General features: G+C 38.7%; 3 protein-coding genes across 4 annotated transcripts; 2 read left to right on the top strand and 1 right to left on the bottom strand.

Moving 5' to 3' along the window:
• Positions 1-107: 107 nt before the first annotated feature.
• LOC147319715 (uncharacterized) lies at positions 108-7,992 on the top strand. 2 transcript variants are annotated; one of them, XM_086312445.1, is made up of 7 exons: positions 108-212; positions 1,939-2,136; positions 2,250-2,363; positions 3,394-3,450; positions 5,931-6,170; positions 6,291-6,413; positions 7,145-7,992. In XM_086312445.1, exons 2-7 carry the CDS (start codon positions 1,960-1,962, stop codon positions 7,208-7,210), a joined length of 777 nt encoding a protein of 258 aa, XP_086168571.1. In that variant the 5' UTR covers positions 108-212; positions 1,939-1,959; the 3' UTR covers positions 7,211-7,992. The 2 variants fall into 2 exon arrangements, with proteins under 2 accessions (XP_086168571.1, XP_086168572.1); XM_086312446.1 differs by having other exon boundaries at positions 7,106-7,992.
• Positions 7,993-10,189: 2,197 nt separating this feature from the next.
• On the top strand, positions 10,190-17,776 carry LOC147319714 (uncharacterized). The gene is made up of 6 exons (XM_086312439.1): positions 10,190-10,267; positions 12,207-12,395; positions 12,693-12,729; positions 13,073-13,245; positions 13,542-13,664; positions 15,093-17,776. Exons 2-6 carry the CDS (start codon positions 12,219-12,221, stop codon positions 15,156-15,158), a joined length of 576 nt encoding a protein of 191 aa, XP_086168565.1. The 5' UTR covers positions 10,190-10,267; positions 12,207-12,218; the 3' UTR covers positions 15,159-17,776.
• Positions 17,777-18,015: 239 nt separating this feature from the next.
• On the bottom strand, positions 18,016-25,472 carry LOC147319713 (transmembrane protein 176A-like). The gene is made up of 7 exons (XM_086312435.1): positions 25,212-25,472; positions 22,177-22,374; positions 20,664-20,780; positions 20,056-20,112; positions 19,569-19,775; positions 18,561-18,683; positions 18,016-18,364 (listed from the first exon to the last, which is right to left on the bottom strand). The coding sequence occupies exons 1-7, from the start codon at positions 25,362-25,364 to the stop codon at positions 18,317-18,319; spliced, it is 903 nt and encodes a 300-aa protein (XP_086168561.1). The 5' UTR covers positions 25,365-25,472; the 3' UTR covers positions 18,016-18,316.
• Positions 25,473-27,068: the final 1,596 nt, after the last annotated feature.

The raw sequence follows: 27,068 nt of genomic DNA, 5'->3' as shown, positions 1-27,068 counted from the left end.
CTCTCATGTCACTGCTACCTTTTCTGCAGGTGTTACCTTATACATCATATTTTTTATGCTCACCTTTCTCACAACCGAGAGCATAAAGAGGAGGTGCTATTGGTAACAGGTTTGGCCAGCTCTTGGTTTCCTCTTTCCAGTGTACCGCTTACTTGATCAGACTTGTTTGCTTTTCAAACGGAGGTGTTTAAGTTTTTGTTCTTCACTAACAGGTAAGTCTTTCATGTTTGATTCAGCTTGTAATTCAGACTAATTAAGAGTTGTGTATTTATGTAAAAAATGTGGTTTAATCTAATCGTTGTTCATTTATCTCCATGTTGTAAGTTTTAACAACATCAGAAAACACATCAAGTTGAAACTGATTTTATGATTTCTGGAAGACAAAAATACAACTTATACAGTAAGAAGTCTAATAATAAATATAAAATATAGTACATATATTTATCGATTGGTACAGGGGTTTCAGGTTATGGGTGGAAAACAACACAAAAACATGACTTCCTTGTTCCTTGAACAAGAGCGTGCAGTAAATAAAGCTGGGGCATGGTGCTGACATCACTATGTGCTGCACATTTATCTGCTAAAACTGTGGATTTAACTACATTTCTGGAGTTTTTGAAATGTGTTGCATTAAATAGAAAAGGTTTCTTTTATTTAGCTTTGTTGATATAAATGTGGCAACGATTATTGAGAAAGAGATTTTTCATGTAACAACTGAGGGAGGAAGTAGAAACAATTCAGCAGAAATGAAAGATTAAAAAATTTATAATGACAACTTTTTGTCATGTGAGGCAGAGGCAGGCAGGAAGGGGATGCAAACACAGGACTCTAGTTTTAGTTCTAGAAAACTAGAACTAAAACTCCAAACCAGAAACACAGGGAGACTTACACACATGAGGAGGTACAACAGGACAAAAGGCAAAGGAACACACAGGGTTTAAATATACAAGGGAATAATGAGGGAATGGGATGTAGGAGGGAAACACAGCTGGGATTAATTAGACATAACAAGACAAGGGGAAGAAAAATTAGACACACTGACATTGGACATGGGACTGTCAAAGTAAAACAGGAAATAACACAAACATCGAACCAGGAAAATAAGACACAACAGAAGGAACACAAGGGAGGCACAGAGACAAAACCTAAAGGAAATCACAGCAGTGCTAAAGAAAAACTAAGGAACAGAAAATACAAAAAACCAAATCATGAAAAACCCAGAACATTGAATAAACAAAAAACGAAACATGGAGTCACCCTACTACAGACCATCACACTTTTATTATGAATATAATTGTTATTATTATTATGCCAGAAATTATCTATAGAGACCAAAGTCATTTTTGTAGCACACGACAAACTTTTTTCTGCTGTGAAGTGAAAATTTTAACATAGAAGTTTATGACAAGTTTGAATTTGAATTTATTTATTTAAAAGGGACAGTGCAGTTTAACATAGTTCAAGTGCAAGACATGAGACTGATGTACTGTACATAGGTTTATAGCTACTGCTAATTTTCAACAATTGTCCCTTGTTGGGCTTACAATCTAAATAAATACATATTACAATAAAACATACAACATACAGTGACCTGCTGTTGTAGCCGACACAGTAAAGGGACTGGGTACATCACTGCGGGATTCCATTTTCAGCACCTGGAGGTTGCCTTTCCATGTAAAACATTCTTGTAAACTAGTATCAGCACAGTGTTATCCATATGAAGAACCCGTGTCACCTGTTAAAGCCAACTTGAGAGCGTGCAGTGATGTTACAGTGTCCCAGCATCAAGTCGGTTTAATTAAATTAACAAATTACTTTTAAAATTCTGTTTAAAGCTCCTTTGGTGGAAAGTGAAGGGAAGTGAGGTGTGTGGATCAAATTGTTTTTGCTGCTAAGACTTTAATCTGATTCTTATTTCAGTTTTTTCTTGTCTCTCAGTCTCCAGGATCTCAAGACAGGATGTCAGTGACTGTGTCCAAGGCTGATGGGGTCACTGTACTCACTCTGACCACTGACCCCCAAAGTCCTTGGCCTCCTCTGTGTCAGATCTTCAAGAACCTTTGCTACAGTCCAGTGTGCTGCACTGTGTCTCAGCACCTGAGAAGTCTCAACAGAGCTTCTCAGACAGTGCTGGGAGTGAGCTACAACCATCTACACATCACATTTTATATTATGCCTATTTTTTAATTTGTAGTTTTTTCTTAAAGTGCACAATGTTCACTGTTCATACTGTACTTCATTTTTCACAGACGCTGCAGATAATGATCGGGCTTCTCAACATTGGATTGGGACTTATACTCTATAGCACTTGGAACTCCCTTTACTTAAACTACTTAGGCTTTCCATTTTGGTTGGGTGCATTGGTAAGTAAATAATGATGGAGATATAGATATATATAGATATATATATCTATAATCTATAGATATATAGATATATATAGATATATCTATATATATATATATATAGATATAGATATATCTATATAGATATATAGATATATCTATATATCTATATATATATATATCTATATATATATATATATATATAGATATATCTATATCTATCTATCTATCTATCTATATATATATATATATATATATATATATATATATATATATATATATATATATATATATATATAGATAGATATATATACACATTGTCTAATAAGCAGCACAGTGTTTGTTATTGTTGCCTGATAGCAACAAGGTTCTGGACTGGGTGTCAGTTGTGTGCGAGTTATTTCTGGGTGATCCGGTTTCCTCCACAGCCCAAAGATGTGTTTCATGTTAACTTGTAATTCTAAATTGTCCTTAGGAGTGGAAATGAGAGTGTGTGGTTGTCTGTTTGTCATAAATGGGTGACCTGTGTTGCTCCCTTGTTAGTGAGATTTGGTTACGAAAAAAAGATGACCAGATTTGTTTTTCCATTTCACATCAGGTCATACTGGATACACAAGATGAGAAATGAAATGCCAACAAAGTGCCATGTAAACCAAACCTGTCACAGTAATGGAATAGGAATCAACTGAGTAATCTTTACGAGAAGATCATTTTGGGGGTCAAACATATCTTTCCACAGTTAAATATGTGACAGAAAGCTTAATTGCCAAGTTTTGTCCAAGATCTTTTTAAGTGTGATGACACCAGTGCACATTTACAAACACAGATTCATAGTTTTGCTAGGTTACATTAAAAATTAGCTATAGTTCAAAATAGCAGTTCACACAAACAAACAATTGCTCTCTCATGGTGAAAAGTTTTATTTATAACATATCCTGCAAGAAGAGGGGATAAAATGTCCATAAAGACCCCTCTGTTTTCTCTGTTGCACTCAGTAAAAAGATGGACGTGAACTTTATTTATGTATTTATTTATTTTGTCTTTTGTCTAGTTCATCATGTTCGGCACTGTGTGCGTTTTGTCTGAGAAGTATCCAAGTCCATGTTTGGTGAGTATTTCAGCTGTAAAACATTTTCATATGATCTCTAAAGGACTTTTTGTTGTCATGTCTTATTCTTATTTGCATTCATGATAAATATATTAAACATGTACAGTATGTCCTACAGCATACACACACTTGCATAAATACTGGAGGGAAGTTTGCGGAGAGAGGGCTTAACACCCCTCTAGTCTACATATAATTGCTAAATTATTTTTAGCAAATAAAATACTTTGATAAAAATGATTTCCCACTCCTGACCCCACCTCCAACTTTTCGCACTGCATCTTGAAACAGTTTATATTACAAACAACAATCAGGATGTTACATCCTCATCATGGAAAGATTGTCCACTGGCCTGTAGGTGTGATTAGTCCTGACCGGATGAGGTAGCTCTTCTGTGTTGTGCCATCCGGCGCAACACAGAAGAGCGGCACATGTTCAGGGTTTTAAAAGCCACAGAGACACGGTGTTTAGAAAAAATGAGTCTTAATTGTTCCGATGCTCATGACACATACAGGATCACAAAGGGTTTTCACTTAGGCAGCACTTGTCCTTCTCTCCTGGATCAGTTGGAGCTTTCTTTAGGAGCCTTCCCAGCTTTGACAAACATCCAGCTGGGATAACCACATTAACTCAGGGCCTTCTTGATGTGATGTTCTTCTGCTTCCCTGACCACTTTGTCTGTGGGGATGGTGTTCATTCTGTGTTGTAGCGCACTGGTAACACCCAGATTGTGCTCCACTGGATGGTGAGAGTCAAACCTTAAATACTGATCTGTATGCGTGGTTTTACGGTACACATCAACATTTAAATGTCTCTCGTTACTGATGGAAATCTTACAGTCTAAGAAGGCTAACCTGCAACTTTTCATATTCAATGGTACTCATGGCCACTGATCAATGGTCTTTGATCAGTAGTTGTAGATCAGAGGTCGTGACAATTTGCATACTAATGGTCAAGAAACTGACCTCACAGCCCATTGTTCATCAGTGGTGCTAGTTTCAGTAAGTATGCAAATGAGACTGAAGAGGATGGATGAGTGACCAAACGTTTCTCCCACTGAACCAGCTTTCTGGGATTTCCTTACCTGGATGATTGAGCATTCATGAAGACAACAGTCACAATAGATTTCCTGAGAGATTACACTGAATAGGGGATGTGATCCAGAACTCGTTCTGTTTCTATATTTCATTATGTCAAGAAGAATAAAGGAAGAGGAAAATGAAAAAGAGGCAGATTAGCTGGCTAAGGTTAAAAAACTGCTGCCTAAGTTTAAACGTAACTTCCGTAAAATTATAATTCACGTTGAAGAAGCTCAAATTTTTAGAAATCTGGCCAAATTAATGAACCCTCCTCCACAAATGTGATTATCTAGACTTGGGACCAGGAAGCAGAGTTGCAGTTTTATTATGTGTCTCTGCAGCTTCTCTCCTCCTGTCACCCCCCTTAAAATGAAAAATCCCATCCTCTGAGAGACTGTGTCAGCTGCCAGACAAAAAAACAAAACAATCAAAAAACATTAGAAAAAAAAAATCACAAAGAATAACAGCAAAGTCCACAACTATCCACAACTGCAGCAAAGCATTTTGAAAACGCTCTTGAAATCGCATATATTTCCAAACAGAGCTGTCCCATTGCAGTGTGGATGTTTGAAAACGCAGACTTTCTAAAACGATGATGCATTTTAGTCATGTGATGCAGTCATGTGACCAATTAAACAAAGATAGCGGAGTGCATTATACAGCAGTTGTTTTGATTGCTGTATAAATTTTGACAGCCCTAAAAAAAGATTAACATCAGTTTGTACGTGCTCCAGATAGCTTTTATTTAAGTTCTTTAATTCTCACTCGCTTTTGCGCAGGACTGGAGCGTAAGCGTTTTGGGCCGTTTCAATGTAGACGCACAATTCTGTGAAAATGACTGAAAGCGCTAGTGTGGACGCGGAGAGTTTTCAGATGAAAACGCCATTTTCAAATCTATCCGGGCTAGTGTGGATGTAGCCTAAGGGGAGACAATGCTAGGGACACAGACATGAGACAAGGGACCGTCAAAGTAAAAAGACATGAACACAAGGGAGCACAGTGAACACCTAAACACTGGAAGAAAATAACAAAAAAATCAGAAAACTAAAAATTGATAAACACAAAACATAAACATGGAGTCACCAGATTCCGGACCATGACATCTACGACAGAGATTCCAAATCTGAAGAATCATCAGAATCAGATACTTCATTAATCTGAAGTGAAGAATAACATTAACAAACCAAAAACAGAAACCCCAAACTTAACATGAAAATAACAACCATCATATCCTAAAGCAGCAACTAGACAGAAACCAACATTTAGATTAATGAGGAATCCAGACATGACTACGTAAACATGTGTACTCACAGAGGCTATGATACTTTAGTCTAAGAATGCACTAAGTGTCATTTATGGTTTGGATATTTTCTTGTACATTAACTGGTCATTTTTGTTTTTCAGGTCATCCTTACCGTGATTCTGAATCTGGCTGGAGTTGCTTTTGCCATTACAGCCATTGCACTGTACAGCATTAATTTAGGAGACATTCGTTCTTGGTGGAACTGTTATGAATACTACAATGGCTACAATGGCTACAATGGTTACAATGGTTACGGGTATGGCAGGGAAACAATAAGGCCTCCATCTTTGGAGGAAAAACTCCTTCAGGAGAAATGCTACGAGGGCCGAGCAGTGCTGGTGGTAAGTTAGGGAAAGCAGAAAGAAAAATGGCACATATACACTATATGATACTATCTTATATACTGCAGTATATAACATTTTGAGACTTTAGATGAAACGCTGTTGTTTGCGTCCCATCAGATGCTCCTGAGAAGCATCAGTGCTGTGATGATCACCTTGTCTGTTCTGGAGCTCTGTGTTGTGATAAGCTCTGCTGTCCTGGGAATCAAAGCTCTGAGGAACAAAGAAAAAGGACAAAACAAGGTAGATAATGGACAACACAATGGTTCAAACACATTCTGATAAACATGTTAAATAGTAGAAGATGTTGGCTGAACACATGAAGTGTTCTTGCAGGAATTCTGTTTGTTTTGTCTGAATATCAGTGAAACCAGGTAACAGTGAGTCTGTGCAGTGTTCTCATGCTCTCTACCAGTTTGAGTGAGTCAGTTAAAGTTTATATCTGATGTACAGACAGAGAGCAGGATGACAACATAAAACAAAACAACAGCCCATCATGACTTTAAGACATGAAGCTCAGTCAGTCCAGAATATTTGTGGAACTTCAAACTCTTTGTAGAAACGGGCTCCCACGTGGACCGGCCCAGGACAGCAAGTCCAGAGTTCAGGCTGCAGATTTTAGGGAGAGACTGTGTGAATCAGAGCTTGGTGGTGGAACTGCTGCAGAGAGAGAGAGAGATCCATGAGGAAGAAGAGCTGTTGGGACTAATAAAAAAATAGACCAGAGGAAGTTTGAACAGCTGTGCCCAACTTTCTGTTAGTGTGGACAACAACAGCTTACCACAGTTTGTTTTAATAACAATAAAATAAATTGTAATTGCACTTTATTTTTAATGCTGACTTACATTAAATATTTCATTAAACATTGATTCCTTTTTGTATTCCTGCATGAAATTGTCATCAAAGTGTGCGCAGTCATGGTTGTTTGATTGGAGGGAGTCGACACTCCCTCCAAATATTTTTTTCTCTTTTAGAGCACTGATGACCCAGAGCTCCACAAACCTCTGCTGGAGGAAGTCACTGCACAGCCTGTGGCATAAACATCTTGGCTCTGTGATTGGAAATGTCTGCGATTTACACACATTCTTACTAACAGCTAACTGATAATATACAAATTATGACTGTGTGTTAATGTAGTGACATATATCTTATATTTAGTTAGATCCCAGCACCGGGTTGGTAAAAAGTGATTGATAAACAACAAAATTATTGTTATAAGTCAGAGTCCTGAGCTCAGACGCTGTGCAATAACCTGAAGTTTATTCAGTCAAAATACAAACTGGTAACTCTTTTCTTTTCTTTCTTTTTTAATGTGTAAACAGGGAATGTCAGGTGGAGGTTTTTACTTTTAAATGAGGTTTGAAATGTTAAGAAACTCAAGAATTTACTTTTCCCAGCCTGTGCTGTAAATGCTTTCGCTTCAGTCGCACCTAACCTCTGGAACAACCTCCTTCATGCTATTCACGCATCTGACTCAATCCAGACCTTCAAGGCTCGATTGAAATCCCACCTTTTTAGTTTAGCCTTCCCAGCTTCCTAAAGCATGCCCTTTAAGTGTACTTCCTTGCCCTCCCCATTTTCCTCTGTTTTGCTTATATTGTTTTATCAGTTTTATTTTTAAGTCTTACTTGCTTATCTGCATACTTGTATACTTGGTTAATCAATGCCTCCCACTTGCTAGCGTATCTGCTTTTGTATTTTGCTACTGTTTTAATGGATTTTGTGAAGCACTTTGGTGTATCTCTGGTTTTAAATGTGTTATACAAATAAAGTTGTATTGTATTGTATTTCTTGGCATGTTCAATAAAACATGAAAGGTTCAGCTGTTGTGCGTTGTGTGTTTATTCAGATTTCGTAATCGTGAATCAGATGGAGACCAAACCACATTCTCACTTCTGCCAAATATGAGGAAGAACTAATTGTAACAGGTCTGCATTTAGTTCCTGGTTTCTGTTTTCCAAACTGCACAGCAAGCAACCAGTCTGAGTTTAGGTTTAGTTTAGGACCTTTTTATTAAAAGTTACATGCTGTGTTTAAAGTTCAAACTCATTAGAAGATTCATGGAAACATACAATGTCAGTCAACTGAGATAGTGAGAGGTTCATATTCAGTGGATAGAAACCATTTAAATTTCACTCACATAATTATTTTAATATTTAAATAGTTAACAGCAAAAATTGTGAAATGGAAAAAGCAGGAATGATTAGGTGGATCTCTGATTCTATGCATCAGCTGTGACTGTCCTGCTCACTGTCTGCTCAGTTTAAAACACCACACTTAGTCAGTCTGTGCAGTAGTCGCAGTAGTTAGAGCAGTGGTCACTGCTGTTGTTCATGGTTTGAATGTGTCAGCACCTTTTCATGCACTTTACCCATGCTGTTTTTCACTTTCAGAGTACTGATGATCGACAGCGCTACAAAGACCTGCTGGAGAAAGTCACTGCACAGCTTATAGCCTAAATGTGTTGCCTCTGTCCTTTAACATCACTGAGTTATACAAAGTTTTCTTCTTGAAGTGCTGCTTAAAGACTGCATTCCTGCTGTGTGCTTGTATTTTTCAAACCTTGCATTTACTGATTCTGACACAGTCAGTTTTCCACCATTGTTGGTGTTCTTCTTTATTGCTACCAGTGAGGGTTTTTTTTGTTTGTTTATTAAAAATAATTTAATTTTGGAACATGTAGAACAAAAATGATGCCATCTATAGCTGTTACATGGCGTTATTGTTTGTAAGTATACTGGATAAGTGGTTAAGAAGGAAGAAAACTGAAGTTTGGATTTGATGCTTTTGCACAATTTCTCCACCAAGCAGCACGGATATTCATCCTTTCACTCATCTTAAGTGTGATCAGGGGAATTTAGAAATCAGAACCAAAAAGAAGGTAGGAACGGGTAGAAGACACGGATCTGTGTGGAACTGCCCTAAAATAAAATAAAAAACCCTCTATATCACATTCAAAAACTTTTAATGAATTCGTTTCAGTTTATAAAACTATCGTCCAAAACAAAATTATGTTTAAACTCTTCTGAAGCATATTGTGCACAATATTCAGGTTAAATCTTCTGATTTCCTGCCCCTTAAAACAATTTCCCTCAATCAATCAATCAACCTCCCACTTTCACATGGACTGTGGACCACATTTAGACAAGTCCAACTCCAAACATTCCTCCTACATGTAGCTGCCAAGTGGGAGGAGGCACTTCTGCAGCGAAATTGAATAATCTCTGGAACAATTTCAAGGAATCGAAATCCTCAAGTGAAAAAATAAAGTGGTTATATGGAATTTAATCTGCCCTATCCTTGGTTACTGACATGTAGCTCAGACTGGAGCGTGGCGCTGGGCAGAATACCGAGAGCCAGACCTAAAGGGTACACTACGAACCAAGCTCAACACAGCCGGCTTTCTTTGGCTCAGCTGGCTCACTATAGGGAAAAAGGGCTGGTTGGAAGCGCGACCCTCTGCTCCAGGATCCGTTCACGGTCACATAAAAAGGGGCGTTTTATGGGTCATGTGACTCCTCTTCCACATACTCAATTCAGAGGCGTAAAATAATAAAATGGAGATTACAAAACCTGTCTGTACATAACATAAATGATAAAGATCACTTTCACACAAAGTTGTTTCCGTTCTCTGTTGCTGATATAAAAGTGGGCCCATGGATCCAATGACATCCTCCTACTGGAGGATAAATGAATACAGAAAGAACTATTAACTGACTAATAAACAAGCAACATGTGAATATGAAACGATTTAATAAACATTTGGAAGCATGAATTTCATTTGTGTTGGACAGATTTATTTCTAAACAATATCTAAATAAACAGATATTGTTTATTTCTAAACAATATTGCCACATACTTTTCTCCAGCTAACATCCTGCCCTGACTTTTTATGCTCACTTTTAATCAGTGTTTACTCTGTGTTAAGCAAAGGGTAAAGGTCTTTGTATGCTCTGAATGGGAGGAGGCACTTTTGCTAAGAGGTTTGTTTGTACTTCGTGCTTCCTCTAAAGGCTTGTTTCCCGACTTCGCAGCCAATATTCAGACTGATTTTTTTCTCAAGAGGATTTGTTTACGTTTTTCTTCTTCTCAGAGAGGTACTTTCAAATGATTCAGTTTATACAGCCTAATTAAATATGAGATATTCATTATGTAACTACAGATTAAGCGATTTAGTACCATGATGTCCATTTTATGATGAATATTCTACGCTTATGCTAAAGTGATTTGCAGAAAGATATGTGAGAAAATAAAAGGTAAAGGTGAAAAGTTTATTTTAAATGTACATGAACCTTGGGTATGACAAATAAATTACATGACAAATGAACTTTCATATTTTTTGGAATGCACTTACATATTAAGCCAGCATAATAAGCTATAGCTCTTTTGCACACATCTGTTCAAATCTCCATATTTTGTCTCCTTTTCTGTCTTCAGCTATTTATTTGTACTATTTGTATTTATATGTTCTATTACTATTGTATATATTAATCAGCATCTGTGGGTAGACAGCAAAGAAAGAATTTCATTGCACAAAGAAATGCCTTTTCTCTTGTGACACATGACAATAAACACTTTGAATCTTGAGATACACTAGTATACATCATTTGTATTTGCTTTGAGTTTCCTCATGTTTTTGCACTTTGAACACATGTCCAGATAAAATTGACTGTTTTATGTTATTCAGCCTTTACTTCATTCACTCTGACAGCAAAAGGTCACTTTAGATTGCTTCACTTGCTGCAGTAAATACAATGAGTTAAACCTCAGGATGAATCCAGTTTGGAATGGTATTTGTTTGATTCTTGGAAAACAGAATTCACCTAATTATGAGCTATAACAGTTTATTACTGCTCTGTAGCCTCACCTTGGACATTTTGGAAGCTATCACAACATTCAACTGGATATGAAAATATGTTAATGATCCAGTGATTGAGACCCAGAGATGGGCAGTAATGCGTAATCCGATTACTTTTTTCAAGTAATGAGTAAAGTAAGGGATTACTATTGCTAAAAAGGTAATTAGATTACTGTTACTTTCCCGCAAGCATGCTGCGTTACTGCATTACTAAAACCGTGAACTTTTTTGCGAGAGTGTCTCATGACAATGACGTAAGCGAGTGCAACATTCATGGCAACAGCTGTGTGCAGATCAACAATGCGGGAGAGAGTATGAGCGTGCAGCATTTAAAGCGTGGAAGTACTGACCTTAGTTTGAGTTTGATTCTGTAAAGAATGACGAAAACGTTAGCGTCCGCTGTTCACTGCGTGGGAAGAAAACTTCTTTTTACAGTGGAAAAAAAAAGCCCTCTGAATCTCAGCTAAAATGTCACATAAACCATTTCTACAACCACCAAACACACTGAAAACAAGCCATGGTTAAACAAGCAGTTATGTAGATGCGCAGAAGACCGCTAAACAAACCAAATGGAACAAGAACTTCTTCAAACTTCATGTAACCGGCTAAAGACAGGCTGGTTAGCTTCCAGAGCTATTACTGACTCCAAACACCAAGTTTCACCACATTCTGACCAAAATTCACTGAATGAGCCGCAAAAGAAGACCCCAAAAACACATAGCAGCGCAGATGCGCTACTGATTACTTTTTTCAAGTAGCTTGACCAACACTGTTGAGACCTATGAAGTCAACATCTGGGTGAGCAAATGTAACCTAAACAACAAAGGTTGCATTTATTTGAATTGTTGAAACAATGTGGAAGTAACTACACACTGGATAATTCTGGATGGAAAAATGGAGAAATGAGGAATAAATACAGAAATGCAGGAATAAGATCATATTAATTACTTAGTAGCTTGGTTTGTTAATGCATGTGTATATATGACAGCAGCTTTTCTGTGTGAAGTTTGCATGTTCCTTGTCTGTGTGAGTTCTCTCTCTGGCTTCCTCTCACAGTCAAAAGACTGTGGTGTTGGCTTAGCTTAGACTGTTAGTTAGATGAACCTAACCCTCGATGTGAAAGGATGATTGGGTCCAGAATTTCATTTTAATTTCATGCATTCTGTTCTGTCTTTCAGTCTACAGACAGGATGTCTGTCACTGTGTCCAAGGCTGATGGGGTCACTGTATTCACCTTGACCTCTGACCCTGATAGCTCTTGGCCTTCTCTGTGCCAGATCTTCAAGAACCTTTGCTACAGCCCAGTGTGCTGCACTGTGTCTCAGTGCCTGAGGAGCCTCAACAGAACTTCTCAGACAGTGCTGGGGGTGAGCTACAACATTCAAAGATAGAAGATAGATCAAAGATAGAACAGATAGTTTCCATATAATTACTAATACATTAATATACGTATTAGATTTTTTTCAGAACTCTAAACCTAAACTTTGAGTTAATCATTTCTGCTGATGAAATAATTAGTGATTTTTTTTCATATTGCTGTCACTCCTCATGGATGTAATCGCTTCAGGTGTTTATTTAGAAAAGCAAAAAGGCAAAGTGGTCCACTGTACAGCATCACTGCACCACAGATGTTTATCACCAATACTGTCCTTCCTTTTTCACAGACTCTGCAGATTATGATTGGACTGTGCTGTTGGAAAGGTACTATGCAAGTAATCCTAGTGGAAGGGGTTACATAAAAAGGATGAGGGACCTGTGGAATCTTCAATATCAGGGATCCAGACTGACGGCAAAACAAGTAGTGGGGATGTACACCAGCTGAGAATGGGCCTGAAACATTTCTTACAAGACTAACACAGTTGTAGCTGCCGAAAAATTGCAAAGTCAGTTTTGTTGTGACAGAATGTGAAAAGGTAAAGTTGTATTGTATGTAGGTTATATTTAGAGATATTTTTTTTGGTTGTACATCAAGTGATATGTTTCCTATTTCAGCTCATCCTCACTGTGACTCTAAATGTTGCCGGGGTTGCTTTTGCAATCACAGCCATTGTGCTCTACAGCATCCATTTAGCAAACATATACCTGTGGTGGGGATCGCAGTGTGATAATGACTACAATCCATACTGGTACCGGATGCGTACAACAACCGCAGTTGTTCCATCTCCTGAGGAGATGATCATTAAGGAAAGATGCTTAGAGGGCCAAGCAGTGGTGAATGTAAGTTTGAAAAAGGCCAACAGTTAAAAGGTTTTTTTTCCAACTGTTGGTTGGACAAAACAAGCAGGGAGTCATTCGTTATAGCAAAGAAGATGAATTTGAACTTAATAACCAAATGAACTATTTGGTTGGACCAAATAAGCAAACAAAAAACGTGTAAATATGACATCTAAGAAGACAATTTAAATCATGAAGAACAAATTCTTCATTAAATCGATACAAAGATAAACTATTTTCAGAAGTTTTTGAGGTGACATTGTTGTTTTGAAATGCAGCATTGATGTTTGTCTCACCAGATGCTCTTGAGAAGCATCAGTGTTGTCCTGATTGTCCTGTCAGTCCTCGAGCTCTGCATCACCATCGGCTCTTCCATCCTGGGGATCAAATCTCTGAGGAGGAAGGACAAGGGAAAAAATGAGGTACAAGATATATAGTATGAACTAACACAGTCTGATAAACATCTTAATTAATCTGTAAATGTTGAGTAGACAGTAGTTTTATATGAGTTCTTAAAAGATTACTTTTAAGAATGTGTCATAGTTTTGATTCTGTCTTCATGTAATGAGTAGTGGTGTCCAAACATTTGTCTGGTAACATAAAGGTTTTCTTTTCTTTTCTTTTTTTTCTTTTCTTCTCAAATCGTCAATTTAAATCTCTCTCTCTTTTTTTTTCTTGAAAATGTTGTGTTTCCCCTTTGTGTTATATACATCCAACTCTGATGGTGGATGTTCAATTCAATTCAATTCAACTTTATTTATGTAGCGCCAAATCACAACAAAAGTCGCCTCGAAGCGCTTCATAGGTACAGAGAAAAACCCAACAATCATATGACCCCCTATGAGCAAGCACTTTGGCGACAGTGGGAAGGAAAAACTCCCTTTTAACAGGAAGAAACCTCCGACAGAACCAGGCTCAGGGAGGGGCGGCCATCTGCTGGTTGGGGTGAGAGAAGGAAGACAGGATAAAGACATGCTGTGGAAGAGAGACAGAGGTTAATAACAGATATGATTCAATGCAGAGAGGTCTGTTAACACATAGCGAGTGAGAAAGGTGACTGGAAAGGAAAAACTCAATGCATCATGGGAATCCCACGGCAGCCTACGTCTATTGCAGCATAACTAAGGGAGGATTCAGGGTCACCTGGTCCAGCCCTAACTATATGCTTTAGCAAAAAGGAAAGTTTTAAGTTTAATCTTAAAAGTAGAGATAGTGTTTGTCTCCATGTCCCCATGTTCATATTAGACATGGTTTTAAAACAAATCTCATAATTTCAAACAGAGATTCATATAATGTTTGCTGTTGTTAAAGTAATCCCTGTTGGTCAATAGGTCTGCAAACGGCTCTAAACCTTTTGTTTCATACAGTTTATTTTTCAACTCTTGGCTATTTGTAATGTCATGGAGAGGATACCCTTAGTGACCTAAGTTGTCCCAGGAAAACAGCTTAGTCTAAGAACACTGGACCCACCCACATGCTGTTCAAATCGTCTGCTTATAACAGGCATTCAATTGAATTTAACTTAACTGAGTTCAATTCAGTCAATCAGATTCAATTAAATCAAATTAAATTTGTCTTTAATGATAAGAGGCTAAAACAGCCGGTTCAGACAGGGAATGAACTCAGGGACTGCACCGTGGCTCAGTATAACAGAAAGAAGGATTCTTTTGAACTTTTGTTGATGCAAAGTCTGACAGTGTTGAGGCTCATAATTTACCCGAAAAGAAAAGAGCGGTTACAGAAGCGCAGACTAAAACTCCCCGCACGAAGCACAAAAGCACAGTTCATTCAGTTTTGTGTAATCGTCAGCACATTTCACGTACTTTCCCATTTCTTTCTTCTTCTTGTAGAGCACTGATGACTCAGAGTTGACCAAACCACTGCTGGAGGAAGTCACTGCACAGGCTGTAGCCTAAATGTCTTTGTTCTATCAGTTACCAGGAATCATGTTCCTTTATGACCTACAACTAACTTGATGTCTTGATGATTTATAATAATTAAGACTTTGTCTTCCTAAGTGCTTCTTGAAAGGAAGACATTATACTAAATTGAATCGATTGATAATTTCATTGTTGTGCTAATGATTAAAATTTAAGTTGAGAAAAGTGCCTTAAACTCAATTATGTTTGTTGGTAAAAATGTGTTTATTCTTGTGAAATATGGGGTTATTTTCTTTGCCATTCCACAATGTATGATGACAATATTAAAAAAGTTAGAAAAGAATAAAAATAAAGATAAATACTGACACATACAGTTAAAACCAGATATTACACTTTAAAAACAACAAAAAATTCTTACCATTAAACATCAAATCAGAGTAAACCTTTCTTTTAGATCAATAAATATTAACATATTTTTTGTAGGCTATTTGTGAAATGTCAGAGTAAAGAGAGAACTGTTATGTATTTTTATGGCTTTTATTAAAGTCAGAAGCATACATACACTTCCTTAGTATTTGGTAGAATTGCCCCGACACTGTTTCACTTGGGCCAAATGTTTCAGGTATCCTTCCACCAGCTTTCTACAGTAGTTGATGGGCATCACGGACCAGTCCTCTTGACAGAACTGGTGTACCTGGGTCAGGCTTGCAGGCCTTCTTGCTCCCACTCACCTTTTAGTGCCACCCACATGTTTTCTATCAGATTGAGATCAGGCCTTTGTGATTGAGATCACTCCAATACCTTGACTTTGTTGTATTTAAGCCACTTTGTAAATAATTTGGAGGAATGCTTGGGTCATTGATCATTTGGAAGAGCCATTTGGGCCCAAGCTTCAATTTCCTGGCTGATGCCTTCAGATGCTGCTTCAATATATCCACATAATTTTCTTTTCTCATGATGTCATCTATTTTGTGAAGTGCATCAGTCCCTCCTGCGGTAAAACAGCCCCACAACATGATGCTGTTACCCCCATACTTCACAGTTGGGATGGTGTTCTGAGGCTTCAAAGCTTCCACCTTTTTCCTCCAAATATACAGTTTATCATGGCCCAACAGTTCAGTTGTTTCGTCAGACCACACGACATGTCTCCAGAAATAGAGATTTTTGTCCCCATGTGCAGTTGTAAACTGTAGTCCAGCTTATTGAGGTTTTAAAGTAATGGCTTTCTCCTCCAGAGTACCCTGTGAGGTCATGGTGCTACAGGACTCATTTTTACTGTGAATAGTCACACTGTCTTACCAGCATCTTCACAAGATCTTATGCTGTTGTCCTTGTTGGTTGATTTACACATTTTACACCAAAAAACATTCCTCTCTGGGGATCTGTCTCCTTCCTGAGCGGCATGATGGTTGCACATCCCCATGTTTTTTATACTTGCATATTGTTGTCTGAATGTGGGACCTTCAGGCATCTGGAAATTGCACCTAAGGATGAGCCACACTTGTGTAGGTCCACAATTCTTTTCCTGATGCCTTCATTGATTTCTTTTGATTTTCTCATGATGTCAAAGAAAGAGGCCCTCCTCCTCCTCCTTCTTCATATTGTTTATTGGCAGTTGGCAAACAACAAATTGGTGCATTACCGCCACCAACTAATGTGGAGTGTAGAAAGAGTCTCTGTGTTTGGGGTGTGCCTTTATTAGCATTCACAGGTGTGCCACCAATTAACTCAAATGGACTCAATTAACCTATAAGAAGCTTCTTAGGCTCAGCATAAAATCGTATGAAGGTTTCTTTTTGTTTAAAGACACAATAAACTTAGTGTATGTATACTTCTGACTTTGATGAAAGTGTTTCACAAATACAAAAAATATGTTAATATTTATTGATCTAAAACCAAAAAGTTTACTCTGATTTGATGTTTGACGAAAAAGAGAAAAAAAGGTATTCGTGTCTTTTTGTATGTAAATATCTGGTTTTAACTGTATGTGTTTTATCGCACGTGTGTCTTCTTATGTATCTGTGTAGGCTACTTTAAATGTAGTTTATAACACTGAAACTCATTTGTGCTGATTTCAAAGCTAAAGATTTATTCACTGACCAAACACATTATAATAACATCTTAGTTGATGACTCAGTCTACTTTGTCTCCTCCCTGTTTTGGAACAGCCCAGGAGCGGCTGCACTTCCTCCAAGTCCTGAGGAAGAATAAACTGGACCAGAAGCTGCTGCTCCCACACCTCCAGACTCACCGTTCAGACAGCTCTGACGGTGGTGATGGCTGTAGCTCAGGAGGCAGAGCAGGTCGCTTACTTATCAGAAAGTTGGTGGTTCAATCTCTGGCTTTCACAGTCCGCATGCTAAATTTTCTTGGTCAAGTTGCATCCATCAGAGAATCAATTTGTGTGAATGTTTAAATAGAAAGTACTTAAGCAGCATAGAAGAAAATTAATGTAGTATGTTGTCTTAAGTGCTTTGAGTGCTTCAGGAGAGTAGAGAAGCACTATATAAGAATCAGTCCATTTGCAAATAAACACCATTTGTTTGTTTTGTATAAATTTCTCTTGTTTTCTATATTTCCGTCTTGATTGTATAAACTTGTCCTGTTTGTCATTTATTCCTGCTGTCTACTGTTTATATTTTATTCCGGCAAGGTTGGTCATTGTACAGGGAAAATGATAATAAATGGCTATTCTATTCTATCCTATTCTATTCAGTGACAACAGCAGATAATCAAAGATCCCAATCAGCCATTGATTATTGATTAGAGTTCTCGACAGCTGCACATTACAAAGTGTTCTGCAGTGAATTAGCCCCACACTTTTTCCACAGATTTTACCACACAATTTTTACTTCTCAATTACCTTTGAAAACATTTTTTAAAGGACCTCAAATGCTGATGAAATGTGCAACAGATTTCTTTATTTTTATGTATCATGGCCCAATATTGTCAAAAAAAAAAAAAAAAAAAAAAAGAAAGAAAGAAAGAAAAGCAACAACAAAGCATACAAAGCATGTGGCATACTATCTGGAGGAAGGCACACTGAAGAGAAAAAGTAGAGATTTAGAAATACATTCAATTTGCAGTATATAAAAGTGCAAGAGAAGTGCATGATAATGTTGCAGTACAGGGTGAAAGCTATGAAGGCACATGGTTACAATTCCTCACAGCACAATTACATTCAGACTGTAGGCTTAGTGGTCCTCTAGAAGTGGTGTGTAGAGCTCTGGGTCATCAGTGCTCTAAAAAAGAAAAGATTGGTAAAGTAAAATGACACTGAATAAATCGGTTTGGCTTTTGAGCAAGTCACCAAATATTCATAAACTTCCACATAAGAACTCACACAAAACAAAAACAAAAGAAAAAACCCTAAACATATTCGGCCAACATTTTCTGCTTAAGTAACAGTTTCACCTTGAAGCGACGCTAGTCTGTTACCTTGGTTTGTCCCTTTTCTTTGCTCTTCAGACTCTTGATCCCCAAGACGACTGAGCTGATGGTGACGCAGAGCTCCAGGACTGACAGCACAATTAGCACAGCAATGATGCTTCTGTAGAGCATCTGTTGGGATACAAACAACAGTGCTCAATTTTATTGCAGTAATAAAAGGATCAGAGGCTCAGACCCTTTGACCGGAGAGTGGGCGGAGACTTCTGTACAGACGTGACTGTGATCGCAAGATCAAAAACCTATATATAGTGGTCCCTCGTTTATCATGGGAGTAACGTTCTGAAAATGCTCTCAAAGTTCAAACCATTATAGAATGAAACCAAAGATCAAACACTGTTTTCAGGTCCAGAACATGAGAATAGAGAAGCTGCCAGAAAATCCAACATCAATGAATCAATGGTGTAGAAATAAAGGAAGCAAGAAGAAGCTGAGTAAAGTTTGACTTATCTGACTGTTTCTGTAAATTCTATGGTAGTGGTACCACCATAGTGGTAATTAACTACGTTAACATCTACCTTCCTTTAGCATGTCCAGAAGTCCAAGTTTTTGTGCAATGGTTAGCATCTTTCTCTGCCTTTTGGGTGCTAGCGCAGGTTCCTTTGATGGTGCCAAACGTTTCATTGACATTGTTGTGTCAGTTGGAGAGAAAACTTACAAACATATAGTACAGCACTTCAGAGTTACACTGCTAGCGATCAAAGATTTATGTAAATTTGACGTTCTGTACAGGAGTCAAATTTTTTTTCTGAAGAGCATGCAAAATTGCACAAAAAAAAATCTGCGGAAAAGTGAGACCACGAAAGGTGAACCGCGTTTTAGCGAGGGACCACTGTATACTATTATCTGATCACCAGCTGCAAATCCATAGATTTCAGAAGCAAAAACCTGTGATTATATCTACAAAACAATTTAATAATTATTCGACTTTAAACAATTATTTTCCACTTGTCAGTTAGGTAATTTAACTTGTATGTAAACTGCTGAACTAACGCTTACCTTAATTAAAGCTTTGGCCTCCAAGCATCTCTCCTGTAGTATCATCTGTTCAGGAGACAAACTTGGTGTTGTATGATGGCCATACCAGTAGTCGGGCTCCCCACAAATGTTCCACAAATATAGATTAGATACACTGATGCTATACAGCACAATGGCTGCAATGGCAAAAGCAACGGCAGTCAGATTCAGAATCACATTGACGATAACCTGAAATACAAGATGGGTCAGTTAGTGTAAAATAAAATTTTAGACATTAGAAGGCTGGTCGGTTAAAAGTTTTACAGTCAGTCAGTGCAGGAAAGCTTGCAATGGTTGGTATTAAAGCTCTGCAGCTCCATCCTACATAAATACATATACATAGATGTGCATACATGAGACCTGGTGTAAACTTGTATATTGAAATAGAATAGTATACTTCTACTTTCATATCTTCAACTTAAACAACAAAATTCAAGTCGTCCTTCTAGGATATATCTGGACTACTCACCAGACATGGACTTGGATACTTGTCAGACAAAATGCTGACGATTCCAAACATGATGAACTACACAAGACAAAAAAACAAAGACATTAAAGTTTAATTCCTTCCCATGTGTAATTTAACTGAATGAGGAGACACATCATGTGTTTAAGGTGACAATAAGAAACAGCAGCTTATCAATAAAACCACAGAAGTAAGGGATTAAGATTTCAATTGATAAAACACATTTGATTTCATAAGATTCTCCAGCTTTGTCTTAAGCGCCAACTCTGATACTCTACATACTCTGAACTACAGGCTCAATTCTGAAGAGTTGAAATGGGTTTAAAATGTAAATGAAAACAGAATGCGATGATTGGTAAACTTCATATGCCCTTATGTATTTATTTATTTATTTTACAGTAAAACTGAGAAAATTTGCAATTACAAAAAAGAAAAAGGAGAATTTTTTTTATCTGATGTTGACTACTGTGTAGCGCCCCTCTTTTAACAACAGCCCAAAACATTTGGGAACTGTAGAGAGCAGCCGATGGACTTTTGGAAGAGGAATGTTGTCCCTTTCTTTTCCGACTCAGAGGATTTTAGTTGAGGAAAAAGCTGCTTCGCTTGCTTACCAACCCTCCCATCCAAAAAGGGTAGCCGGTTTCACGTATGGTCCATAATCCAACATATCGGCTTACAAGGATTGTTCCGAGTCCAACACTGAGAAGCCCAATCATAATCTGCAGAGTCTGACAAAGAAGAAGCACAGAATTAACAACTGGTGATGTAGATGTTTAACACCAGTCATAGGATATGCTGTATACTGGAGCACTTTCTCTAAGTCTTTTTCTGTAGTGTGATAAGAAAACTCTTAAACTATCCATCCATTCTCTTCTGCTTATTCAGGGTTGTGGGGGCCTGGAGCCTATCCCAGCTGTCTGAGGGCGAGATGTAGGGTACTCCCTAGACAGATCGCCAGTCTGTCACAGGGCAAACACATCGAGACAGACAAACATTCACAACCACATACACACCTTAGAGCGATTTTAGAGTTACCAATTAACCTGACCTAACCTAACCCCACTAACCGCATGCCTTTGGACTGTGGGAGGAAGCCGAAGAGGACATCGCTAACCATTGTGCTGCCCTGTTTTAAACCACAGTGGATAACTTTTTACTTTTCTTCACTTTTAAGTCCAATAAATTTGTCAGTGAGAGAGTTAGACTCACGTGAGAGTTAGACTCACGTGGGGTAAGGAAACATGACACTGATACAAAGCCAGTGGCATCCCTGACACATAAAATTTACCTTTACTCTGTCTTCTTGGAAGGCTTTCTGACACAGTGTTTTATCTCCTGAATGTTTAAAATGATTTGAATTACTCGACACACACACACACACACACACACACACACACACACACACACACACACACACACGCGTAAAGGGGAGTACACAAACTATATTCTGTGTTATAAAAGCTATATATAACTATATATATTCAATTCGACTTATATAGCGCCAAATCACAACAACAGTCGCCTCAAGGCGCTTTATAATGTACAGTAGATCGTACAATAATAGACACAGAGAAAAGCCCAACAATCATATGACCCCCTATGAGCAAGCACTTTGACGACAGTGGGAAGGAAAAACTCCCTTTTAACAGGAAGAAACCTCCGGCAGAACCAGGCTCAGGGAGGGGCGGGACCATCTGCTGTGATTGGTTGGGGTGAGAAAAGGAAGATAGGATAAAGACATGCTGTGGAAGAGAGAAAGAGATCAATAACAGGTATGATTTGATGCAGAGAGGTCTATTAACACATAGTGAGTGAGAAAGGTGAGAAAATGCTTTAGCAAAAAGGAAAGTTTGAAGCCTAATCTTAAAAGTAGTAATAGTGTCTGTCTCCCGAATCCAAACTGGAAGCTGGTTCCACAGAAAAGGGGCCTGAAAACTGAAGGCTCTGCCTCCCATTCTACTTTTAAATACTCTAGGAACAACAAGTTTTCGAGACCGTCAAAGCGCTTTACAATTCCACTATTAATTCACACACTGGTGGAGGCAAACTACAGGTGTAGCCACAGCTGCCCTGGGGCAGACTGACAGAAGCGAGGTATTTGAATCCTTAAAGGTTGTAGCTCACCCCCAGCACTGTCTGAGAGGTTCTGTTGAGGCTCCTCAGGCGCTGAGACACGGTGCAGCACACTGGACTGTAGCAAAGGTTCTTGAGGATCTGGCACAGAGGAGGCCAAGAGCTATCAGGGTCAGAGGTCAAGGTGAACACAGTGACCCCATCAGCCTTAGACACAGTGACAGACATCCTGCCTGTAGATCCTGGAGACTGAAAGAGAGAAGAGTACATAAAAATGAACATAGTCTGAATCACATTAAGGCCCCAGCTGTGGAGAAATGGCTGAACTCATCGAAGTATTGAAACAAAACATTCATTTAACTTCTGCAACTAACAAAATTAAAAATCCAAATCACTCGATACCTATTATCTTATATTAACTCTTATAACTCACCTTATAATGATGTCGAGCTCCATTAACAGTGACTTACACTGTCTGTTAATTATAATGAAATTTAAAAAAAAACTTGTATATAAATAAATAACTACATTAAGTGATGCAGTTGTGTTTGCAGTTATAACAAGATGCTATACATTTCAATATTAGATAAAGATGATGATTAACAGTAATGAAGATAAACACTCACAGTCACTTTATTAACCATTAAACTACTTGTTAGTGGAAATATCTAATGAAAGCACTTTAAAGTATTTAAGCATGTGGACATAAGATAAGATAAGATAGAACTTTATTAATCCCTCGGGTGGGTTCCTCTGGGAAATTTGACTTCCAGAAAAAAGCACAGCAACGACCGAAGTTACAGAATTGTTTTTTATATATATATATATATATATATATATATATATATATATATATATATATATATATATACATACATACACACACACACACACACACACATATATATACACACACACACACACACACACACACACACACACACACACACATACAGAGACAAATATAAATAAAATATACAAAGGGGATAAATTGTCACGGCTGGCGGAGGGAGCCGTGTGGTGTGGAGGAAAAGGAGGACCCAAGATGCAGCAAACTGATGATACGAGTGATGTTTTATTTACAAAGGTGGTGGTGACAAAAACAGGCAACGAGGTATGAGTACTTTACAAACGGAAACCTAAACTGGGAGAAACTAAGTGACAAACCTGAGACCATACAAAAGGGGTGCGGGGCAGAGAGACGCAGAGACAGGAACACCATAGAACGCAGAGGTAGACGGATGAATGCAGTGATACATGGATGAACGCAGACGAGCCGACAATGAACATAGACCGACACCCACTAAATATACACACGCAAGGTAATCAGGTAATCACACACAGGAGGGAAGAACAGCTGAACCTAATACACATGAGGAGCAGAGGACAAGCTGAACACAATGACAACAGACACAGACTTTCAGAACAAAACAGGAAATCTAGAACCCGAACCGGACACAAGGGGGGAGGACACAGAATAACTAGAACAGAGGAAAATAATCACAAAACACAAAACGCTGGGTCAACGACCCAGGACCATGACATAAATAGAATAAATAGGAATAAAAAATAAAAATACAAGTGAATTGCACATTTCAAGTATTGAGTCTATTGCACTGTTGACTATTTACAAAAAGTATTGCACAAGGTATTGTACAGTGAGGTGAAGAGGCACTACAGCTTAGTTGTTCCCTCCTTTGTCCTCCTTTCTCCTCCCTCTCCCCTCCAGAGAGGAGTTAAACAGTCTGATGGCGTGTGGGACAAAGGAGTTTTTAAGTCTGTTAGTTCTTGTCTTGGGGAGAAGCAACCTGTCACTGAACAGACTCTTCTGGTTGTTTATGGCCGTGTGCAGAGGATGCCCAGCATTGTTCATAATGTCCAGCAGTTTCTTTAATGTCCTTTTCTCTGCCACTGTCACCAGAGTGTCCAGCTTCATGCCGACCACAGAGCCAGCCTTCCTGATCAGTTTCTCCAGCCTGGATGAGTCCTTCTTTGCTGTGCTGCTCCCCCAGCACACCACAGCATAGAAAAGTACTCCAGCAACCACCGACTGGTAAAACATCCTCAGGAGCTTCCTGCAGATGTTAAAAGACCTCAGCCTCCTGAGGAAGTACAGTCGGCTTTGGGCTTTTTTACACAGGTGCTCTGTGTTGCATGACCAGTCCAGTTTATTGTCCACCCACAGCCCGAGGTACTTGTACTTGTTGACCACCTCCACCTCCTCCCCCTCTATCTGAACCGGCAGTGGACCTTCTCTGGACCTCCCGAAGTCCACAACCAGTTCCTTAGTCTTTGAGGTGTTGAGTTGCAGGTGGTTTGTGTGACTCCATGCGACAAAGTTCCTCACCAGACTTCTGTACTCCTCTTCCTGATCATCCCAGATACACCCCATGATGGCCGTGTCATCTGCAAACTTCTGAATGTGGCATAATTCAGAGTTGTAGCAGAAGTCAGAGGTGTACAGGGTGAAGAGAAGAGGGGACAGCACAGTTCCCTGTGGTGCTCCTGTGCTGCTGACCACAGTGTCATTGAAAAGATAAAGTGAAGAAAGGTGATTTAAATGACTCTGAATGGGGCGTGGTCTTTGGTGACAGATGGGCTGGTCTGAATATTACAGAAACTGATGATGAGAGAACTATCTCTAAGGTTTACAGAAAAATGTCCATAATAAAGAATTCAGTGACCTGCAGAAAATGCCTTGTTGATTATAGAGGTCAGAGGAAAATGGCCAGACTGCTTTGACAATAAACGAAGCAAGACTAACTCCCATAATCACTCACCGCGACCAACGTATGCAGAGAACGCTCTGAACGCTCAACATGTCAAAGCTTCGTTGCAAATTTTGGACGCAGGTCAGAATTTAGTGTAAACAAAAGCCTGGCTGGACCCAATAAAGTGGCTTTGGATAGTTTTTCTGAAACCGAAACTGAGAAATCATGAAACGAATATAAACGAAGTAACAGAGTAAAGCTGGTGTATGAAAAATTCAGAACTTAATTCTCTTTTCATTAGCTTTGTTGACATTTTTGCAATCCTCTAAACTTGTTTTGGGCTCCTCCGCATATTAGGAAAGTGCTGTAACCTACCAGAGAAAAAACTCGACGTACATGTGCTGCAAAGCGGACGAAACTCGACTTTACTCCTGTGAGTGAAAGTCCAAAAAAATTAAGTGACTGCGCCACTACCAGCACTGCGCCGACTGTTCCGGGAAATCGAGCCACGACCACAAAAACAAACATGTATGTAAAAAAGTCTTTGATCAAAGTCTTTGTTCTCGACAGTAATACGACGTAATTTAACAATTACAGTAATACAGCTCCACCCGTGACTGGCACCACGAAGGGCATTGCAGCTTTCCAAGTTAGTCCTACAGGCCCGCTTTGATCTACAGCCCCTGTTTACCAATGATTACGTCACATTAACCTGAATTACAATACAAAATCAATAAAACAAACAAACTTACTTGTCAGAGGAGAAGAAAAGCAACCAAAAGCCAAATTAATATCTGGTTGTGTGTTTGTTGCGCAGCTATTGCTGGATGAGATTTTCCAGTTGTTCCTCCGCCCATAAGGACAATATAAAAATTAACCCTTTGCTCAACATCCAATTACACACAAAGATAATTGAAAAAAATCAAATGTGGAAGAATTACCCTCACTAGCAAAACGGAACAATACAGTGAAAAACGTTGGTGGACTAATTTAACTAAACTAATTTAGGACTAATAACCAGATTATAATAATCAACGCACTGATTTTGATCTATTTATTTAGGCATTAAGTGAATCAGCAAATTGTTGTAGAAATCCAGGTAAATGAATTTTGGATTTCGGTTGTTTCCTAAGTGGACAGTTTGCTTTCACTGGAAGTGTGATTGACTTGGGGTTACTGTGTTAAGTCAGAGGTGGGGGAACTCCAGGCCTCGAGAGCTATGGCGTTATTTTTGTGCCACTATTCTGAGCACACGTAAAAAAAATTTGAGCGCACGTAAAAAAAGTTTGCAGGTGCATGTGTTGAATTTTGAGGAGAAATTTATTTTGAGCGAAGAAAAGCTGAATTTGAGTGAACAAAATTCATTCCTGCGTGCAAAAAATGTATTTCAGTGTTTTTATTATCCACATACAAACACCAGCAGCCCCTCCAGCTCAGTTTTTGCATTTGCGCTCGCTCGCAATGTGTTGCTCGCGCTCTCAACATTTCTGCCCATGCGCGCTCAACTCTTTCTCTACACCGTTATATTTGTGCCACAAAACCAGCCAATCACAGACTTGGATACAAAAAAATCTGATTGGCTGTTCTGCTCTCCAATCAGCTCGAAATGACGAAATGCAATATCCCAGAATCCATTTCGTCCAAAACTCAAAGGAGGCAGTGGCGGAGGAACACAGAGTGGCAGAGTTTGGAATATTACTCTTTCTGATCACAAAATAAAATTTAAAGATATTTTCATGCGATAATGGTGCTGTGTAAACTTCAAATACCTGCTCGATTTATCAAGCCATCACATATTTGCAAAAGTGCTCTAACGTTTTTGGAGATGCCTGTTGTCAAAGGCTTTATGGCCGTTCCTATAAGACCTGGTGGGCCGGTCTCCAGCCAAAATGCCGGGCCGATTTTTTTTTGTCCCAGTCCAGCACTGGTTCAGCCCTTAGCGCTTTTTTTTCTTGTTTTCAGTGGTAATGCCTCTCACCACATATCCAAACTGACAGGCTCCAGCAAACATCAGCTGCTAGAAATTAATATTAAATAAATTATAACAACAGCTGATCAAGCTTAAACATGCTGCTGTTGTTTAGCACGACATCCGCCGGTTTCCTCTTTCTGGCACAAAGTGGGCGATAAACAAACGAGAGAAAAGCCGATCAGCTGATCATTGATCAGTTTCATGATTGAAGTAGGACAGGAGGGGGGCAGAGAATAACAGAAGAAGATGCAGCTGTGCAG

The sequence above is a fragment of the Aulonocara sp. 'chitande type north' Nkhata Bay genome, linkage group LG11 (assembly GCF_057382095.1).
Source record: "Aulonocara sp. 'chitande type north' Nkhata Bay isolate Kocher_YH1m ecotype deep benthic linkage group LG11, A_spYH_male_GT1.1, whole genome shotgun sequence".
Lineage (NCBI taxonomy): Eukaryota > Metazoa > Chordata > Actinopteri > Cichliformes > Cichlidae > Aulonocara > Aulonocara sp. 'chitande type north' Nkhata Bay.
Note: the sequence above shows the minus strand (reverse complement) of the source record. Positions and strands in the feature narration are given on the sequence as shown.